The sequence below is a fragment of the Entelurus aequoreus genome, linkage group LG19, assembly GCF_033978785.1.
Source record: "Entelurus aequoreus isolate RoL-2023_Sb linkage group LG19, RoL_Eaeq_v1.1, whole genome shotgun sequence".
NCBI lineage: Eukaryota > Metazoa > Chordata > Actinopteri > Syngnathiformes > Syngnathidae > Entelurus > Entelurus aequoreus.
The window spans coordinates 12,473,937-12,496,581 of record NC_084749.1 but is presented as its reverse complement, the minus strand read 5'-3'; the positions used below and the strand labels follow the sequence as shown (position 1 = coordinate 12,496,581).

Here is a 22,645-nt window from a genome sequence, read left to right as displayed (position 1 = left end):
CTGACCCGACCTTATGTAGAGCCCCGTAGATGGTATTCCCAACCATGTCCGAAGGTGCTTGTTGAACTTCCTCTCCAACCCTTCAACTGTTGTTATCGCCACGTCGTACACGGTGAGAAGCTACATAGGTCTTTGGTAGGCCATGCTGGTAGATCCAGCACTTGTATTTCCCAGGCAGACCAGACTTGTCAATCCTTTTCAACCATTCTTCAACTTGCTTTTCTGTGCTGGAGATGCTGTTTTTATCTGTCATGGAATCATCATACCACTTTCCAAGGCATTTAATTGGGTTCTCCTGGATGTTCGGGATTGCTTCCCCCTGAACAAGCAGCTTGAACTTTCCCGTTGTTTTCCCCTTTTGGATCACCAGACACCTTGATTTCTTGGGCTTGAAGATTATCTTCGCCCAAGTAGCCATACGATCCAGTTCCGCCAGGACCCATCTCGCCTGCACGTGAGTTGGTGTTATCACGGTAAGATCATCCATGAATGCCCTGATTGCTGGTTGTTGACTTCCTGCTGCAGTTTTTGGTCCTCTTGACTTTATTATTGCTGCAGAGATGATCAGGTTCATTCCAATGACAAACAAGATGGGGGAGATGGTGCACTCTGTCACTATTCCCTTCTCCACTGGCTGCCATTTTGTTGTGAACATGGCTGCTTGGAATCGTAGCTTGATGTCTCCCAGGTAGCGGGTGATCATCCCTTGGATGTGATGTGGGATGTGGTAATGGTCCATAGCCACTTGGATCACGTTATGGGGAATTGACCCATATGCATTAGCAAAATCAAGCCAGACTACTGTTAGGTAGTAAACACACTATTCAATGTAACCGGCGTGGCTCAGTTGGTGAAGCGGCTAGGCCAGCAACTTGAGGGTTCCAGGTTGGATCCCTGCTTCCGCCATTCTATTCACTGTCGTTGTGTCCTTGGGCAAGACACTTTACCCACCTGCTCCCAGTGCCATCCACACTGGTTTAAATGTTACTTAGATATTGGGTTTCACTATGTAAAGCGCTTTGAGTCACTAAAGAAAAGAGCTATATACTGTAAATATAATTCACTTCACTTCACTAACATTAGAGCAGTCACTAGCACTACTCTGTCATAAATGACAGCACAACACATAACACTACACCCCACCCAGTACGGCTATGAACAAATGGAACACACCTCCTCTTACTAAGAACTCGCAAGTTTACAACAAGCTAAACTTTTTCAATGGAGCTGCCAAAACTTAGCTGAACAAGCAGAGCCAGCAGGTGCAACATATGGATATAGCTGTAAAGAGTCTACAAGACAAATTGTATGTATAGCCTGAAATAAATTGTATGCTGTGGATCCGCACCAGAACATATAATGTGTAAATATGTAATTGTTGGTTGTCTGTTGAGTCACACACACACAACTAAATCCAAATATACGCCTGAGAGCAAAAAAACCACAGGTTTTGACCTCGGTGATTTTAAAGCAGGCTATAGCCATTGTTCTGTGGACCAACTCATCACAGACTATCAGAATGGTTTATTTCCCTATCCCAGTCTAGAAATAGATTTTGTCTGTCCCGTCACCTGTAGATCCTGTCCAGCCTACTGTTTTGCCGGTTCACTCTGTTCAGTATGCCTTGCTTTGATTGTGTTATTATTTCGACATATCATATTGATATGGTTTATCTTCTGAGTGATCTGGCTTGTTTTATTTGAAGGTGTTTATACAGTAAAAATCCGCTAATTTTTCAGAAAGGTAAACATATACTGTAACACTGTATACCACACTCAGATCAATAGTTATAAAAAAATGTGTGTCATATTAATACTTCATCAAAATAAATAAAATAAAACGGTGTGTCGTTTTACAAATGTATTAAGTTTCTAACTTTTAGCAATTGAAAGTCCCTTCATAAACTTCATAAAGGTCAGTTTTTTTCCTCTGTCCTACTTAACCTCATTCTTTTAGTTAAGCTGAACATGCACATGCACACCTTTCAACCTACCTTGCATCCAAACATCAGAGATATGGTGTTGTTGGTGCATGCTACTTTGCAGTGGCACAACATGTGGCTAACGTTAGCTAGCTACTCCTGCGTTGGGGGGGCATCCTCGCCTGCACTCACACATTCAACGTAGACTCATGCATACAGTCGCACTCAAAAACATACACACACGTACATGCATGACTTTCTTTAGCCATGCTCCATCCTGCCCCCCCCCCCCCTCCCCCACCGCATGATTGTGGTCCTCAGCTGTGGCAGGCCAGCATCCTCTCCCTCTCGCTCGTTCTCATCTTCACCATAATCTTCATCAGCATAATCCTCATAGATTGTTAGGAGGCACGGAGGAACATGGCAAATCTACTTGTGTGTCACTGTGTGGGTATAAAAAAAATTTCAGCACGTGTGTTGTCAGCATTTGTGTGTGGATGAATATGTTTGTGCATAAGTCTGTCTATGCAAGTGTCAGTATAGATGTGGTCTCTATTGTCTTTCTTTGCAGCAGTTGTCCCAGTCATCCATCTCCTCTCTCACTATCTAAATGTTTGCCTCTGTTGTTGGACGGCTATTCTCCTCTCTCTTTTTCCCTCGATTTTCTCCTCCCCTCCGTTGCTGTCTCTCACGCTCTTTCTCTCTCGCTCTCTCTTCCCCAGCATTCTTTGCTTCACTGCCTCTCTTGGCCCGCCTTTCGACCGCAAGATCAATGAGTGACAGAAATAATCAGACCTGCATGGAGATAGATGACATAAATCTACAGTATGGTACTATCATATCTTGCCTCCTCTTTCAACTTTTCTTCAGCAATGCTCTTTATTCTATGGCCAACAGAAAAAGCGACTACAGCGTCATAAGGCTAGTGAGATAGTCATAAAGAAATAATTGTGAATTTATGCGGGGGACACTGCCCTTCCAGTACAGTGAAATACATACATAATGTACATCCATTCATTTACTACCACCTGTCCCTCTCATTAATAATAATTGTTACTGTTATTAATGACCGAGTACGGTATTATCAAATGTAATGTGATGACGCCACATGGCAATACATTTGAAAGACTGTTTAAAAAAAATAAAAAATTACATTGAAACTAAAAATATCAGAGAAAATCAAAACTTCAAGTCAAAAGAAGCATACAAATCACCATGAAAGCAATTTAAACAATCAAATTGTGAGACCACTTTTACAGCTTGTAAGAGAAAATAGCAACACGGCGGAAGCACAAAAATAATTTAAAGCTGATAATGTGTGAATATGCAATTGTTGGTTGTTTTCCTGCACATATACAGGCTGCATATACAAGACTAGAGATGCAATGTGCAGAAACTGATGCAGGTGGACAAGTGAAATGAATAATGCAAAGTCCTGAAACCAGTAGGGACTGTTCCTCTTTTTATGCTGTAAGCTTATGAAGAGGTGTAAACATACAGTCTCATTTGTTTGTGTTTACTAGCATGCTAGTGGTTTACTTGAGGTTTTGTGCACTGGAAAATCCATACATTATTTTAACTATCCACAACATACAGTATTACACACAACACCACATTCTTTGGTGTTTTACTTGAAAATAATAATAGCTAACCAGCAAACGATATAAACTGTGAACTATGCAACCAACCTCAATGCGGAATGCCTTTAAAAGAAACTGGGGAGTTTTAAGTGATTGGCAGGACCATAAAATATTTGAAAAGTCTTGAGACATTATTTTTACCTTATTTGATGGGCAATGAGCAGCTGGCTAATGCTCATGCATCACACACAAATGACCGGCTATTGCCAAAGGCATTATGGCTTATAACATTATGTAAGATGAATTATAATGTAAGTATTGTTTATTGTTAGATCTAACATTACATACTACAGAAGAGGGCTAAGAAAAAAGGAAGAAAGAAAACAAATTAAAAGGTGGGAGAGAGACAGACAAATAGAATGCAACCTCATGTGCCTTGCAGGCATGCACTACATGTTAACATTTGTAGGTCAGCCAGCACGGAAATAACTATGCAGTGTGTGCGTGAATGTGCGTGTGTGTGTGTGTGTGTGTGTGTGTGTGTGTGTGTGTGTGTGTGTGTGTGTGTGTGTGTGTGTGTGTGTGTGTGTGTGTGTGTGTGTGTGTGTGTGTGTGTGTGTGTGTGTGTGTGTGCGTGTGTGTGCGCGTGTGTATTTGCATGTGTGTGATGGAGTGTCTAATGAAACTACCCAATGAAAAAACCCTCCATATTTCACATCCATGGACACAGAAGTATTGCCTACTGGATTTTTGTTCATTTTTCATGTGTGTAATTTCTAAAATGTGGCTTCCACGGTTTATCTAGACACTTTAAGGTTTCACAAAAGCAGACAATACTTTTAAATATCAAAAAAATTAAAATAAAGAAAAGGGAAGAAAATGTTTTTAAAAAGTCACCCAACATTTTCCCTTTATGTAGTACATACAGTGCCTCTATGTGGCAAACCTTGGCTACACAGCCTTTTCATCTTTTGCAAGAATGTATTCATTGTGTACTGTATAGGCTCACGCTAAGCGGATAGTATACTATCATATGGTAAATGATGTCTTAGATTGCAGAGCCACATATAAAAATATATTTGTTATGAATCATTACATGTCAACAAACAGTAAATAGTCCAGACCTACCTCTACTATGTATTTTCTATTTTATAAAAAGGCTTAAAAAATCTAATATATAAAGACACACCTTTGCAATAATAGTCTCTACAATTACATTTTTTAAACTTCAACTTCAAAGATTCTTTATTGTAAATTTTTCCATACATGCAAAACCTGTTATAATATGCATCCTGCTGTACTTTTGCTGTACAAATGGCCGCTGGGCCGCACTTTGGACACTAGTGATTCGACAGCTCTTTGTCAGACCTGATGTCAACTCTGTGAAAACTACAACTTTCGTCGACTATTTCACTTGCTTTTGATAATTATGATAATAAGAGTGTTTTTGCTGTTGGAACTACAATAATTGATGCAGTACATGTTGATTCAAAAAAGGAGAAGGCATTCACGGAGGTGGGTTGTACACACTCTAAAAGAGTCATATACACTCGGGAAATAATGTTCTTCGGCTTGGTCTGATATTTTTGGAGATGCATGTCATGCTACATAGGAACTTTTTCAGGGGGCGGTGCAAGACTGTGTAGCGTATCCTGGTGCTGTGACAAGGCATAATTCCAAGCAGCATTGCCAGACATATAATGAAAATGTTACCCTTTGTACTATTAACAATTCTAAAAGTCCTATATAACGTACGATAATTTGACCACTTCAATACATCGCCAGCGAACACAAATAGCACCCGATGGTGTCCAATGTGTCTTTGCAGCCAGGTGGTGGCGCTGATCTGCCAGTAGCTGCTTTTTTCCAATAGTGCTGTTAGTTTATTAAACTTTTGCTGACAGCACATGGGTGGGAAAAGACAAGCTCTGCTTCTTCCCACTCCTTCTGGACCGTTGATCCCTTGAGTAAAAATGTGTGCTTGTGACGTTTTAACATGTTCCAAATAAAATTAATTGGTTGATTGATTGAAAGGGTAAAAACTGCACTTTCTGTGGTATTTGTTTTAATGTAGCAGATGGGCCTGAGGGTATGTCAATGTTAAGTTGACAGCTGTTTTTTTAAAATGAGTTTTAGTTTTTTTTCCTGACTAAAGTATTTCATTTTTAATAATCATCTAAATTGAGTTCATTTTAGTCTAGTTTGTGCCAACTAGATTTTACAACATTAAGTCAATTAGAATTACAGTAAATGTATTCATCTAAAATGATAAGGCATCTTTAAATTGGAACTGCCTGTAATGTTGCCTATCATTCACAATCCCTATGAGAGACAAGCACACATATGGGGCGGTATAGCTCGGTTGGTAGAGTGGCCGTGCCAGCAAACTTGAGGGTTCCAGGTTCGATCCCCGCTTCTGCCATCCTAGTCACTGCCGTTGTGTCCTTGAGCAAGACACTTTACCCACCTGCTCCCAGTGCCACCCACACTGGTTTAAAAATGTAACTTAGATATTGGGTTTCACAATGTAAAGCGCTTTGAGTCACTAGAGAAAAGCGCTATATAAATATAATTCACTTCATTTCACAAATGCACAGACTATATTTTTTGTACATGTCTTTCTCTTTTTTGTGTATTCTAAATTGAAAACTACGCCTTGTACTAGACGGCTAACAATGTAGCTTAGGGAGTCATCCATTCCGCATATAAAGCCCTCTAAAAAAACATCCCAAATCCGCCAACAACACCCCAGTTACATGCCGCGACCTGCTTATTACCAAGTATTAGCGACACTGTTAATATAAGAGCTAACACCGAATAACCACTTTTAGTAACACGGTGCATTGGTCACAAAGAGGTAACTAACCACTACAGCGATTGACACACTGAGCTGCTGCATCACCTATGAGTTGGTAAGATCAAGACTATATATTATTATATCTGGACCACCTCAGGATGGGGGAAGCAGTGGACTGTCAACACCGTGTATGTTGGGCATGGTGTGCTGCTGACCTCGACTTGGGATGTTGTGGATTGGTGGAGGGAATACTTCTAAAACCTATTTAATCCCATACACGTCTTCCTATGAGTAAACAGTGGCTGTCGAATCTGTGGTGGACTCTCATATTTCTGGGGCTGAGGTTGCCGAGGTAGTTAAAAAGCTCCTCGGTGGCAGGGCCCCGTGGGTGGATGAGATCTGTCCAGAGTTCATTAAGGCTCTGAGCGCTGTGGGGCTATCTTGGTTGACAAGACTCTGCAACATTACGTGGACATCGGGGGCGGTGCCTCTGGATTGGCAGACCGGGGTGGTGGTTCCTCTCTTTAAGAAGGTGAACCTGAGGGTGAGCTCCAACTATCGAGGAATCACACTTATCAGCCTTTTTGGTAAGGTCTATTAAGGTGTACTGGAGAGGAGGCTAAGCCGGATAGTCGAACTTCGGATTCAGAAGAAGCAGTGTGGTTTTTGTCCTGGTTGTGAAACCGTGGACCAGCTCTATACTCTCGGCAAGATCCTCAAGGGTGCATGGGATTTTGCTCAACCAGTCTTTATGTGCTTTGTGGACCTGGAGAAGGCATTCGACCGTGTCCCTCAGGAAGTGCTGAGAGAGTATGGGGTAGCGGACCTGTATAATTGGTGTCTGAGCCTGGTCCGCATTGCCGGCAGTAAATCGGCCCTGTTTCCAGTGAGGGTTGGACTACGCCAGGGCTGCCCTTTGTCACCGGTTCTGTTCATAACTTTTATGGACAGAATTCAGTCAGGGTATTGAGAGGATCCGGTTTGATGGTTGCAGGATTAGGTCTCTGCTTTTCAAGGATGATCTGGCTTTATCTGGGCAGGATCTTAAGCTCTCACTGGATCGTTTTCGTAGTCAAGTGTGAAGTTTCTGGGATGAGAATGAGCACTTCCATGTTCGAGTCCATGGGTCTCCACCAGTAAAAGGTGAAATGCATTCATCGGTAGGTTGGAGTTCAAATCCCAGCCGAGTCATACCAAAGACTATAAAAATGGGACCCATAACCTCCCTGCTTGGCACTCAGCAACACAGGGTTGGAGTTGGGGGTTAAATCACCAAAATGATTCCCGGGCGCGGCGCCGCTGCTGCCCATTGCTCCCCAAGGGGATGGGACAAATGCAGAGGACAAATTTCACCACATCTAGTGTGTGTGTGACAATCATTGGTACTTTAATCTTTAATCTTAATCAAGTTCAGGAGGAGATCTTGCCCCAGGGGGGAGGAGTTCAAGTACCTCGGGGTCTTGTTCACGAGTGAGGGAAGAGTGAATCGTGAGATTGACATGCGGATTGGTGCGCCGTCTGCAATAATGCGGACCGTGTATCAATCCACTGTGGTGAAGAAGGAACTGAGCCAGAGGGCAAAGCTCTCAATTTACTGGTCGATCTATGTTCCTACACTGTAAAAAAAAATCCTATTTTTATGGTTAATTTACTCTAAATTTCTACTGTAATTTTTCTATTTTTTTTAAATAGTTTAGAAAACTGTAGAATTGAAGACATTATCTGTAAATAAACAATCCGCCTGTTATTTTAAGTAATATGCCAGTAATGACAAACTATAGATATTTCAATTTTTTTTACAGAAAAATACCACATTAATTATACATAGCATTTTCTGTTTTCTTACATTACTTTCAAATTCATGTAAAATTACAGTAATTATCTTTCATTAAATATGTAGCTTGTTATATAGTTTAGTCATACATATCAAGATACAGGTGATGGAATTCCTGCTGGACATTGCTGCCTGACGCACCTCCTCCAGTGCCTTTTGACAGGTGTGCTGTGACACCTCACCGAACACCTCTGTGGGCATAAACGGGTCATCAGCTGGGGACCACCATTCATCAACGTTTCGTTCCTTTAACCCCAGAACGTCTCATGGTGGCGGAGCGATGGCAGGGATGTCTCCCTGCCACCCCCTGCTGATGTCCTAGGTGTTTTCCCCCCAACTCTTATCCTTAGCCACAGCCAGAAGCTGGCTTTGTTCGCCTCCTCGGCCAGCTCTTTCATGGCTTTCCGATGCCCCGCTCCTGTGCATCCAATGTCTCGGAGTAGGCGGGCAGTTGAGGAACCCACAAAGCCCCTACACCCCACTTCCACAGGGCAGATGACGGCTTTCCAGCCAGCCTCCCTGCACTCTGCTGCCAGGTCAGAGTACTTGGCTCGCTTCCGCTCATAAGCAGCCTCCAACCCCCCCCCCCCCCCCCCCCCCCCTCCCATGGGACAGTGAGCTCGACCAGAAGAACCGTCCTGCAAGCCTCTGACCAGAAGACTAGGTCTGGCCGTAGCGATGTTTCGACGATCTCCCTGGGGAACTGGAGCTGCTTCCCCAGGTCGACCCTCATGCTCCACTCATTTCCTGGTGAGAGGAGTCTCGCAGTAGCTCTCTGGTGGGAGTGTTTGGCACCATCCCCAGCCCTCGCAAATTGGATGAGATGTCTGGCTGGAGCGGAAGGTCTGCTATTTGCCTCCTTTCTGCAGGTCTCTGACACCTCTGCCAACTTTTTCAAGACTTGGTCGTGTCGCCATCTGTAGCGGCCTTGCGACAACGCTGTCGATCAGCCCGACAGGATGTGCTGGAGGCTTGCGTTGATGGTGTTGCAGAGGGGACAGGTCTCCTCGGCACCAAACCATTGGTGGAGGTTTCGGGGACAAGGCAAGGTGTCGTACGTTGCTCTGATCAGGAAGCTGAGCCTGGCTTGGGGGATCTTCCACAGGTCAGACCATGACATCGTCCTGTCTGTGAGACCTTCCCACAATGTCCAACGACCTTGCTGGCCCTGGGACACCGCTTTGATGTTTAGGCGTTCCTGCTCATTTCTTGCCACTTCTGCCACCACCATGGCTCTCCGGTCTTTTTTGGAAGCCCCTCCCAAGGCCTGCTCGACCTTCCTGAACTCTGCCGACCACTTCACGGTGCTTCAGCCTGCAGATCGCCGTGTCGACCTCTTCTTGGGCTTTCCACTTTCTTCCTGTTCTTATCTGGGTGCCCGCTGCTCTCACCAGCTGGTCAGTGGATTCCCTCAGCTCCAGCACCAGCCGAGCCTTCTCTTGCTTGTATCCCAGGCTGATGGATCGCAGTGGTAGTTGAAGAGCGTTCCTACCAAAGAGGCCTACGTCTGAGAGGCACCTTGGTAGTCCCAGCCACTTTCTGATGAACGAGTTTGCCACCCCGTCCATCTTGCTTACCACTGAGGAGGGGATTTCGCTCATCTTCAGTGGCCACATCACCCTTTGGTACAGTATGAACTGGTAGCACCATACTTTGTACTTCCCAGGGAGTTGGCTTTGATTGATCTTGGCCAGGCCATCTGCGAGCTGCTTCCTCACCGTTTCCCCCATCTGCCTGTCAGAGAGCTCTGCTGTGTAGGTGCGACCCAGGCTACGAACAGGTTGAACTGCCAGCAATGGAATGTTCTCACCGCCTGCGACAAAGATGGTGTTGTCACTTCTGACTCCTTTCCTGATAGACAGACTGCGTGATTTGGGGGGTTTGATCTTCATCCTCGCCCAGCCCACAAGCTCGTCGATCCTCTTCAGCAGTCTTGTTGTACATGCTGCTGTCTGAAGTATGGTGGTGATATCATCCATGTAGCCTCTCACTGCTGGTAGCCTCTGTCCTGAAGGCAGTTTCACTCCTCCGACCATCTTCCTAGCCCCTATGAGGATGATCTCGAAGGCTGCAACGAACAGGATGGGAGAGATTGAACATCCCATGGCGATGCCTACTTCCAGCTGTTGCCAGCCTGTTGTGAAGTCCTGATGAGTGCAGCACATCTGGAGGTCTCCAAAGTACTTGGCAACCAGGGCTCTGATGCAGACTGGTGTGTTGGTGGGGCACAGACCCGTATGCGTTGGCAAGGTCCAGCCACACGACATGCAGGTCACCTCTCTCTCTCTTCGCCCTTTGGATCTGCTCCCATATTACTGCAGAGTGTTCCACACAGCCTGGGAAGCCTGGCACGCCTGCCTTCTGGCAGCTGGTGTCGATGTACCCGTTGCTTGTGAGGTAGCTGGTCAACCTTTTGGCCAGGATGGAGAAGAACATCTTCCCTTCGACATTTAGGAGGGCGATGCTCCTGAACTGGCTGATTGTACTGGAGTTCTGCTCCTCTGGGATGAAAACTGTGACCGCTCTTTGCCACTCTGAAGGGATGACTTGTTTTTTCCAGGCCACTCTCAGCAGGTTCCAGAGATGTCTCAGGACCCCTGGGCAGTACTTATACAGCTTGTATGGTATCCCATTGGGGCCTGGGGCTGAGGCAGCTCTTGCTTTCCGTACGACCTCTGCCACCTCGCTGAGTTTGGGGAGAGCAGCATTAAAGAGGAAGGCTGGGGGAGCTGGACGAGGAACATAACCAGGGGATCCCAGCGGAGTTGACTTTGCTGGGTCACTGTACTGTTCCTTGATGTGATTCTCCAGCTCAGATTTGGTAATATCCAGCTTTCCGCTTCTCTTGTCCTCTAGCAGCTGTCTCGCATGCTTGAAGGGATTTTTGAAAAAGTTACTCCTCTCTTTCTCCTTCCGCCTTCTGCGTTTGCGAATGCGCTCAGCCCTCCGTAGGCCGGCAAGATCTTTTCTCACCTCATCACACAGTGGCTTCAGACCCTCCTTCTCCTCCTTGCTTGCCTTCCTCCACTGTTTCCGGAGTTGACGCCGCCTCTTCACCAACTGCTCGATTTCTCTCTCTCTTCTTCCTTTCTGCATTAGGCCAGATTTCCGCTTTTCAGCGGCTACTCCAAATCTGCCTCTGCATTCATCGTACAGGATGTCTCCAATGCGATTCAGCTTGGTTTCCACCTGGCCACGCAGTGAGTGCTCCAGGATAAGGCTGAGGTCTTTGTCCAGCTTCTGCCAGACCGCAACTTCGTTTTCTTTAGGCCATTTGACCAGCTGCCTCCTTCCAGGTTCTTTCCTCTCTGCCTTCTGGCTTTGCTCCTGGTTGTTGGGGTTGCTCTGTGTTCTGTGTGCGTCTTCGTCAGTGCCACTCTCAGAGGCATTGGCGTCCACCAAGGGCCCTACTGTGTCCTCCACCTGCCTTTCATCAGCAACGGTGGATCCCTCAGCACTGTGGTTTGCCACCTGGCTTTGGGTTCCTCTTGTCTGACCTGCGGTTGCAGTGCAATGTTGCTGATGGCTTCTCTCTTTGCACTTTTTCCTTCCCTGGTGGATACGCAAACCTCTGAAGGTGGTCACCTTCTCCCACCCACACCTGCATCTTCTCATGATCCTAGACTCTTTGTCGTTGTCCGTTCCAGTCGTTACCAAGAAATCCGTCTGATTTGGCCCTTCTTCCACCCCGCCTCTCGGAGGGCCATCGGGTTGTTTCTTTATTCGTCTTCGTAGTAAGTTTAGGGTGTCCCTTTTACAGGACTAGTGGGTGAGGTAACTAGCCTTCCACTCCCGGTGCAGACTTTCCTGCAGTCATCCAGTCTTTCCTGGTTGTCTTCCAGACTTCCCTGGATGCCAACTGCCCTTTCACAGTAGTCACTGGATGCTTCCAGATTGAACATATCAAGATACAGGTGATGGAATTCCTGCTGGGCATTGCTGCCTGACGCACCTCCTCCAGTGCCTTTTGACAGGTGTGCTGTGACACCTCACCGAACACCTCTGTGGGCATAAACGGGTCATCAGCTGGGGACCACCATTCATCAACGTTTCGCTCCTTTTAGTCTTTATTTGAAGGGACAATGCACAGAAACATTAAGCTCAAAGACAGATATGTTCTGTACCAGATTATAGCTAAATAGCTCATTTCCATCTGCAGTCCCTGGCTACCTAAATTAAAGGGATACAAAAATCATGCAATAAAATTATGACAATAAAAACATACTATAGCATGTTTTTAAATTAAGAAAAGTCATAAAATGCCCTTTCATGTACACATTCTTAATATACAATACAACCACACCTCATTTACATCATCACACAAAGACAATACATGCTTTTGTTCACATCTGTCATCATTTGTAAAAACAACCATGATTTTAACAGACACACCTCACAATTTACAATAAAAATGCTCTCATGGATAAATATAATACACATTAGGTTGATGTGTCAAACATAATGCCCCCCTTAGTGACCGTGTGAGCAGCTTTTATTGCTCCAAAGCCACCTTTTAACTTCAATTGTGAATTAAGAGTAATCTGTTAGACTTTTCAAGTTTGTTGTGAGGTCGTTCCATTCCTTTATGGCTTTATACGAAAAGGCTGATTGTGCAAAAGAGTTTTTACATCTGGGTACGCTACACTGCCCCCTGGTGGAGGCTCGTGTGTTTCTAGTTGTCACAGCAGATGTAAACTGGACAAAGTGCTTAAGTGGCGCTGGTGCAGTGTTATTTAGGATTCGATGGGCCATTCGTATTGATGCTAATCTTTGAATGTTAGCTAAATTTAACAATCTATATTTTTGGAATGCCACCTGGCATGGCATTCCATGGGCACTCACGCAGGTCATCACACACTACATGCACAGTAACAAGAGATGTACTCCGACGATCCAATTACATGTTACAGGCATATATTTTCCCATCAATCAGATTATCAAAAGATGTACACCACCTCTGTCAATCCACTTCAAATTTAAATCCAATCGGATGACATGGACACATGAGGTATTTTGAATCCGAATCGGTCTATAATCGGATCTAAGCAGTGCATGTAAACTCACCCAGAGAAAACAAGTGAAACCTGCATTGAGAACAAAGTGGGCGAGTTTACATGCACTGCTTTCATCCTATTATAGGCCGAATCATATTCAAAATACCTCATGTATCCACGCCATCCGATCGGATTGAAATTGTAATCTGATTTACAGATTGACAGGTGGTATACACATTTTCATAATTTGATCGATGGGAAAATATACGCATGTATGGGGTAGCGCGTAATAACGTGGGTGAGTGCCACATCGACGCACTATTTTCGTAGAATGGAACGCTATAGCACAGGGGTGTCAAACTCAAATACAGAGTGGGCCAACATGTAAAACTAAACAAAGCCGCGGGCCAAGGTTGAACAAGTTAACCTTTTAATAGGGACCCAAACAGGTTTTAAATTGAATATTGAACAAGCAAGGCTTATATAACTTTATAGTGACATGCAATAATGAGTTTCAAATAATAATAATAACAATTTTAAAATATCAATGGCATATCAAATAAAATTTCAAGAAAAATTGAATGCATCTTTGCAGCCTTCTGAGGTAAATATCAAAATAAAACTTTTTCCCCAGGCTAATAATAAATTTGAAAATAAAATTCAATAATTCATTCATTCAATAATGAATGAATCAAACATTCAAGCCTTGAAGTAGCAAGAGAAAGTGCATGAATAAAACGTTAATTAAAGGCCTACTGAAACCCACTACTACCGACCACGCAGTCTGATAGTTTATATATCAATGATGAAATCTTAACATTATAACACATGCCAATACGGCCGGGTTAACTTATAAAGTGACATTTTAAATTTGCCGCTAAACTTCCGGTTCGAAACGCCTCTGAGGATGACGTATGCGCGTGACGTAGACCGGGGAACACGGGTATGCCTTCCACATTGAAGCCAATACGAAAAAGCTCTGTTTTCATTTCATAATTCCACAGTATTCTGGACATCTGTGTTCGTGAATCTGTTTCAATCATGTTCATTGCATTATGGAGAAGGAAGCTGAGCAAGCAAAGAAGAAAGTTGTCGGTGCGAAATGGACGTATTTTTCGAACGTAGTCAGCCACAACAGTACACAGCCGGCGCTTCTTTGTTTACATTCCCGAAAGATGCAGTCAAGATGGAAGAACTCGGATAACAGAGACTCTAACCAGGAGGACTTTTGACTTCGATACACAGACGCCTGTAGAGAACTGGGACAACACAGACTCTTACCAGGATTACTTTGATTTGGATGACAAAGACGCAGACGTGCTACTGTGAGTATGCAGCTTTGGCTTCTAAACATTTGATCGCTTGACCGTATGTGCGCAACTTTTTTTTGCGTATGTACGTAACTTTTTTAAAATATATAAGCTTTATGAACCTTGGGTTAGGTGAACGGTCTTTTGGGCTGAGTGATTGTGTGTGTTGATCAGGTGTTTGAATTGTATTGGCGTGTTCTATGGAGCTAGGAGCTAGCATAGGAGCTAGGAGCTAGCATAACACGTACCGTACCGTACGTGCGCGTCACGTACGTAACTTTTTAAAAATATATAAGCTTTATGAACCTTGGGTTAGGTGAACGGTCTTTTGGGCTGAGTGATTGTGTGTGTTGATCAGGTGTTTGAATTGTATTGGCGTGTTCTATGGAGCTAGGAGCTAGCAGAGGAGCTAGGAGCTAGCATAACACGTACCGTACCGTACGTGCGCGTCACGTACGTAACTTTTTAAAAATATATAAGCTTTATGAACCTTGGGTTAGGTGAACGGTCTTTTGGGCTGAGTGATTGTGTGTGTTGATCAGGTGTTTGAATTGTATTGGCGTGTTCTATGGAGCTAGGAGCTAGCAGAGGAGCTAGGAGCTAGCATAACAAACACGCAGGTGTTATTATGCAGGATTAATGTGTGGCATATTAAATATAAGCCTGGTTGTGTTGTGGCTAATAGAGTATATATATGTCTTGTGTTTATTTACTGTTGTAGTCATTCCCAGCTGAATATCAGGTACCGTGAGTATGCAGCCTTGGCTGCTAAACATTTGATAACTTGACCGTATGTGCGCGTCACGTACGTAACTTTTTAAAAATATATAAGCTTTATGAACCTTGGGTTAGGTGAACGGTCTTTTGGGCTGAGTGATTGTGTGTGTTGATCAGGTGTTTGAATTGTATTGGCGTGTTCTATGGAGCTAGGAGCTAGCAGAGGAGCTAGGAGCTAGCATAACAAACACGCAGGTGTTATTATGCAGGATTAATGTGTGGCATATTAAATATAAGCCTGGTTGTGTTGTGGCTAATAGAGTATATATATGTCTTGTGTTTATTTACTGTTGTAGTCATTCCCAGCTGAATATCAGGTACCGTGAGTATGCAGCCTTGGCTGCTAAACATTTGATAACTTGACCGTATGTGCGCGTCACGTACGTAACTTTTTAAAAATATATAAGCTTTATGAACCTTGGGTTAGGTGAACGGTCTTTTGGGCTGAGTGATTGTGTGTGTTGATCAGGTGTTTGAATTGTATTGGCGTGTTCTATGGAGCTAGGAGCTAGCAGAGGAGCTAGGAGCTAGCATAACAAACACGCAGGTGTTTTTATGCAGGATTAATTTGTGGCATGTTAAATATAAGCCTGGTTGTGTTGTGGCTAATAGAGTATATATATGTCTTGTGTTTATTTACTGTTGTAGTCATTCCCAGCTGAATATCAGGTCACCCCCGGCTCTCACAGCATCTTCCCTATCTGAATAGCTTCAACTCCCCACTAGTCCTTCACTTGCACTTTACTCATCCACAAATCTTTCATCCTCGCTCAAATTAATGGGGAAATTGTCGCTTTCTCGGTCCGAATCTCTCTCACTTCATGCGGCCATCATTGTAAACAATAGGGAACTTTGCGTATATGTTCAACTGACTACGTCACGCTACTTCCGGTAGGGGCAAGCCTTTTTTTTATCAGATACCAAAAGTTGCAATCTTTATCGTCGTTGTTCTATACTAAATCCTTTCAGCAAAAATATGGCAATATCGCGAAATGATCAAGTATGACACATAGAATAGATCTGCTATCCCCGTTAAAATAAAAAAAATTCATTTCAGTAGGCCTTTAATGCTCAGTTTGCTACACTGATTTGCTTTAACACTGAATATGGAACAAGCAACGCTTATATAACTTAGTAGTGCAAAATCAACTTTAAAAAAAAACAAACAAAAAAACATCAATGGCATATTAAATACAAATTAAAATAAAACATTGAATGCCTCTTTTCGATTTGCAGCCTTCTGAGGTAAATATCAACATTTGGTGGTAGCGTGGGGGGAGGGTGTATATTGTAGCGTTAGTAAGAGTTAGTGCTGCAAGGGGTTCTGGGTATTTGTTCTGTTGTGTCTATGTTGTGTTACGGTGCGGATGTTCTCCCGAAATGTGTTTGTCATTCTTGTTTGGTGTGGGTTCACAGGTGGCGCATATTTTTAACAGTGTTAAAGTTGTTTATACGGCTACCCTAAGTGTGACCTATATGGCTGTTGACCAAGTATGCATTGCATTCACTCGTGTGTGTGTAAAAGCCAAATATATTAAATGACTGGGCCGGCACGCTGATTGTATGGAGGAAAAGTGAACGTGACGACAGGTTGTAGAGGACGCTAAAGGCAGTGCCTTTAAGGCACGCCTCCAATATTTTTGTCCGGGTGGAAATCGGGAGAAATTCGGGAGAATGGTTGCCACGGGAGATTTTCGGGAGGAGCACTGAAATTCGTGTGTCTCCCGGGAAAATCAGGAGGGTTGGGCGGTGAATGCGGTGTTACAGCGGCACCGCCACTGTATAATACCGGCGGGCCAGCTCCAATGTTAATTTGATATTGCCCGCGGGCCAGAGTTTGACACCCATGCTATAGCAGGTGGAAAAGAGGTGGATTCTGACTAATTGCCCTAGGTCATGTGAACGCGGATCGCTTTAATTGATGCCATGTAAATGGCTCTTGTCCAATATTCAATCCGATTGACTTCAATCAGATTGCGGAAAAAACTGCATGCAAACACACTCAACGTAAAAAGATTAACCAATTGATTCACCTAATTTGTTCAGTACAAATGTCTTTTTTTACTGTTTTATGTAGTTATGTGAAGAATGAAGGAAGGCAACTGGACTTCTCTCTTGAATTGAAGACCTTTCTCCCTTTGTCCCAAGGGCTTCCTCCGAACTGAGTAAACCCTTCAGATGAAGGGCGAAACGTCTTCAATTCAAGAGTGAAGTCCAGTTGCCTTGCTTCACTCTTCACATAACTATGACCTAGATGACTGAGAATCTTCACTGTTTTATGTAGTTGTTTTCAATATAGCACAATAAGCACAAGATGAACATATGATTTTATTATTGATGCCATACTTCGATATTTCAGACAAAATGTGGCATACATAATCCCTCAAAACATGAAGAACCATTTAAACAAAATGAATGCTAGGTAAAATTCTGAGATTGCAACTGTGGTTGAAACAAAAATCAGCATACACAGGGAATCCCCAGGACCAGGGTTGAAGACCTGTGCTCTAAAGCAGGGGTGGGTAATTCCAGTCCTGGAGGGCCCGTGTGTATGCTAGTTTTTGTTTCCACCAATTACCCTGGTTTAATAAGATAATTGGCTGTACACAGCAACACTGATTTACAATTGTTAGATCATTCCATATTGACCTTATTTTGTGTGTCAACAAAGGCGGCGCCATGTTTGTTCCGTTTTGAGTGCAAACATCGGGTTGAGCAATGCTGTCCATTGCAGTACGATAGCATTTGCTATTTGCGCGCATACTGATATGAATTCAGCTCGGATTAACTAGGAAGGTTCCAGCTATACGTCGTAACAAGCCATCGCCAAAAGAAACTGTTACACAGCATAACTGTACATAGTTGTGAAAAAAGGTACTAATGCGATAATGCTGATCATGTTCATTAGACGCTAGCTGGCTAACGACTAGCAATATTGATGGCTGTGTCAGAGGTCTGATCATACTCATTGGACGCTAGCTGGATAACTTTAGACAGCATAAATGTACGTAGTTGTGAAAAAAGGTAATAATGCAATAATGCTGATCATACTCATTCACTAGCTGGCTAACGACTAGCAATCTTAATATTGCTAGTCGCTAGCCAGCTAGTGTCAAATGAGTATGATCAGCATTATCACATTAGTATCCTACCTTTTTTCACAATTATGTACAATTAAGCTGTCTACCGTTAGCCAGATTAGTGTCTAATGAGTATCTAAAGCGTAATATCAGCATTATCACATTAGTACCTTTTTTCACTACTATGTAGTTATGTTGTCTAACAGTTTTTTTTGGTGAGTGCTTGTCATGACGTCTGGCTCAAAACTAGTTGGCTCAAAGATCTAGTTAAACCGAGCTGAATCTATACCACTATGCTCGTAAATAGCAATAGCAAATGCTATCGTCTGTTAGCAGTTGTCTGTTGTTAGTGATTGTTACTCGGTGATACAAGTTCCTAGTCTAGTTATGTTTCCTCCCAGGTAGTCCTGACACACTGAGAATTGTAACTTACGAAATACAGAGCATTACTTGTGGGCAGACTGACAATTTCTCCTTGATTGCTTGTTTGTAGCTTCTGGGATGCTGCCATGGGGAAAATATTCAGAACAAAATTCTCACTTATTCTGATATGCAGACATCATAGGCTACACCCGCAACTATGCCTTGACTTGACCTCAATAAATGAAAACATTTATAACATAGGATCAGGTCGAGGCTTTATAATTTGACGTTAGCATCTCCATCTTAATTCGCCGGGTTTTTCAACGTAGCTAACTAGCCATGGCTAGCCGAACGGAAGTTTCAATCCAAAGTGGAAGACAGTAAATTTTCACAATGGGCGTGGCAAAATAAGGTCAATTGGGACACATGAAGAGTCATCAGCTGCCATCCATGCACTTATGAAGAAATGTAGCCAAAAAATATTTGATGGTGTCAACATTATATCTAATTAAACAATTAGGCCTCAAGTTGGCATGAAATCCAGTATACACACCGGACATCCAGGACTGGAATTGCCCACACCTGCTCTAAAGAATGGTTTAAAATCAAAAACTTAACGACTAAACACTGCTTTTGGGGCAAATCCCTCTCAGTTATCCAATGCATGAAGAATGGCAAGGATAGCAAAGCCAATGCTCCTGCTGTGCACCGCACCCAATTTTACTTGTAAAGATGAAAATAAAATATAATTAAAAAAATTGCTTAACATTGGCCTCAATAGCTGGATCTGTTCTATTAACACTGCCTATATTTCTGTTTATAGGATTATAGTTAGGGTTGTAATCTTTATTAATCCATAATCTGCAACAACATACAATTAAAGTAAGAAAGGTTAAAAAAAAATCGAATGTAATGCAAATACCCTGTGTTTGCTCATTTTAAAATATTGCACAATGGCTGGAAATGGGTTTTGAATGTTGCATTTCTCTGCCCCACCGCCCCACCCCCAGTGTTGACTCCGTGGCTTCGGCCTTGGTAGCAACTATGTATGTTTTCCAAAATGTCGTATAAACTTAGTTTTTCCAGATGAGTTTGTTAAAATACTTTAAGGAGTCAGAAGAGAGAGAAGAAGATGAGGGACCAGAAGTAACAAACAGTTTAAACAGGACAAACAAAATACAAAGATGACTGGGACAGAGGCAGGAATGGAACATCTTCAGAGGAGAGAATGAGGGAAAATGGAGATGAGACACAAGTACCATCTGTAGAAGTGAGACTTTCACAGGTAACTTGACTAGCTCACAGTGCCATCCACCAATGATTTCACAAGTAGCCAAAGATGCTAGCCAGCAATTTTTTAGTGTAACTTTTGCTCGCAAAGATTCCTGTTTACCACACTGACATCCACAATTTGATTATATTATGCTTGTAACATGCTATGATTTGTATTTAATATGTTAAGTCACTGTTTACACTTGTATTCTGTCAGCTAATTCAATACCTATGCCTCTTGCCCATAGACCACAGAGGGAGAGAATGTGAGCCACTGTGTTACCCAGCTGAAAAAAGGAAGAATGGGGACAGCCTCTTATGGCTCCAAGTCTAATTCAGACTGCACCAAGGAATGGCGTTTTATCTCGTCTGGGACATCACACTTTCACTTCCGGTGTGCAGTCTGTCGGCATGTGTTAGAACGCAGACACCAGGTCAGAGCTGATGCAATATGCCACATCATCAATAATTTTAGGAAGAATCTGGAATAACAGTATTTTCCTGCAGAACTGTTAGCATAGTCACTTTTATAAAGGTGATTGATCTTATAAATTCAGACAAATCTGTAAAACAATGGTATTTTTCTGCAGAACTTGTAGCATTGTCACTTTTATCAAAGGTGTTTGATTGTGATAATTCAGAAAAAATCTGTAAAATAATCAAATTTTTCTGCAGAACTGTTTGCATTGTCACTTTATTAAAGGTGTTTGATCGTAATAATTTAGTAAAAATCTGTAAAATAATGGTATTTTTCTGCAGAACTGTTTGCATCATCACTTTATTAAAGGTAGTTGATCTTAACAATTCAGAAAAAATCTGTAAAATAATGGTATTTTTCTGCAGAACTGCCAGCATTGTCACTTTATTAAAGGTGTTTGATCGTAATCATTTAGTAAAAATCTGTAAAATAATGGTATTTTTCTGCAGAACTGCCAGCATTGTCACTTCATTAAAGGTGGTTGATCGTAATAATTTGGAAAACCTCTGTAGAATAAAGGTAATTTTCTGCAGAACTGTTTGCCTCGTCACTTTATTAAAGGTGGATGATCTTAACAATTTGTGCATGCCTTTAAGAGGTGAATGGTTATGGCGTCCCTTGGTGCCGGAAGTATGTACTTGCTGTACTTTGGGACCCTCGCTTTTTTAGCTGTTCGTCTGGGTTTTGTGCCGATGGCGGGTGCTCCGCTCTGTGAGCAACCATAACTCTATTTGGATTATTAGCTTCCACGTCACGGACATACAATGGTGATTGAGGAAAAAAGGGAAGTGTTTTCAATACTTAACCTGTCTCAGCAACTCTATACTTTGTTTAAATGTGCACACTAACGCAGCTTTGTCAGGCAACTTGTTGGTTTATACAAGCAGGATCATTTTCGGGTTTGAGGGAACGAGCGGGAGAGTGCCTCAAGAACGGTGAGGCGTGCGTGCATGTTCCGGGGTTAAAATGCCTACCTGTTGGCATGCTGTTGGTCACTCTACGGCAGGGGTCACCAACGCGGTGCCCGCGGGCACCAGGTAGCCCTTAAGGACTAGATGAGTAGCCCGCCGGCCTGTTCTAAAAATAGCTCAAATAGCAGCACTTACCAGTGAGCTGCCTCTATTTTTTAAATTGTATTTATTTACTAGCAAGCTGGTCTCGCTTTGCCCGACATTTTTAATTCTAAGAGAGACAAAACTCAAATAGAATTTGAAAATCCAAGAAAATATTTTAAAGACTTAGTCTTCACTTGTTTAAATAAATTCATACATTTTTTTTACTTTGCTTCTTATAACTTTCAGAAAGACAATTTTAGAGAAAAAATACAACCTTAAAAATGATTTTAGGATTTTTAAACACATATACCTTTTTACCTTTTAAATTCCTTCCTTTTCTTTCCTGACAATTTAAATCAATGTTCAAGTATTTATTTATTTTTTATTGTAAAGAATAATAAATACATTTTAATTTAATTCTTCATTTTAGCTTCTATTTTTTCGACGAAGAATATTTGTGAAATATTTCTTCAAACTTATTCTGATTAAAATTCAAAAAAAATATTCTGGCACAGCTAGAAAATCTGTACAATCAAATTTAAATCTTATTTCAAAGTCTTTTGAATTTATTTTAAAATATTTGTTCTGGAAAATCTAGAAGAAAAATGATCTGTCTTTGTTAGAAATATAGCTTGGTCCAATTTCCTCATCCACAAATTTTTCATCCTCGCTCAAATTAATGGGGTAATCATCGCTTTCTCGGTCCGAATCGCTCTCGCTCCATTGAAAACAATGGGGAAATGTGAGGAGCCCTTCAGTCTGTGACGTCACGCTACTTCCGGTACAGGAAAGGCTTTTTTTTATCAGCGATCAAAAGTTGCGAACTTTATCGTTGATGTTCTCTACTAAATCCTTTCAGCAAAAATATGGCAATATCGCGAAATGATCCAGTATGACACATAGAATGGATCTGCTATCCCCGTTTAAATTTTAAAAAATCATTTCAGTAGGCCTTTAAGGTTTTCTTAAAAACATATAATAATAAAATGCATACCAAAAAAGTAAATACTAACGTAAACACACTAACCCTAGATTTATAAACCTAGATTTATCTTATTTTACTTAAAATACGAAGTCAGCGCAGCTAAGTACACAGTGTAGAGCGCTTCAAATTTACCATTGTCTCTATGGCGGAAAATACAGTAAACTACAATCAACTTACAAGTATTATTATCATCACTGCA

At 42.4% G+C, this 22,645-nt stretch overlaps 1 protein-coding gene across 5 annotated transcripts in view; it reads right to left on the bottom strand.

Moving 5' to 3' along the window:
• LOC133635118 (discs large homolog 1-like protein) overlaps positions 1–22,645 on the bottom strand; it is a 210,285-nt gene that overhangs the window by 164,964 nt on the left and 22,676 nt on the right. Inside the window, exon 1 of one of the 5 annotated variants that reach the window (XM_062027917.1) lies at positions 1,994–2,131. The exons of 3 other annotated variants lie outside the window; for them this stretch is intronic. In XM_062027917.1, the coding sequence (XP_061883901.1) occupies positions 1,994–2,056 (63 nt within the window). In that variant the 5' untranslated portion in view covers positions 2,057–2,131. Of the gene's footprint in view, positions 1–1,993; positions 2,132–22,645 lie in introns of those variants that run through there. One more of the 5 variants, XM_062027920.1, reaches the window with a different exon arrangement.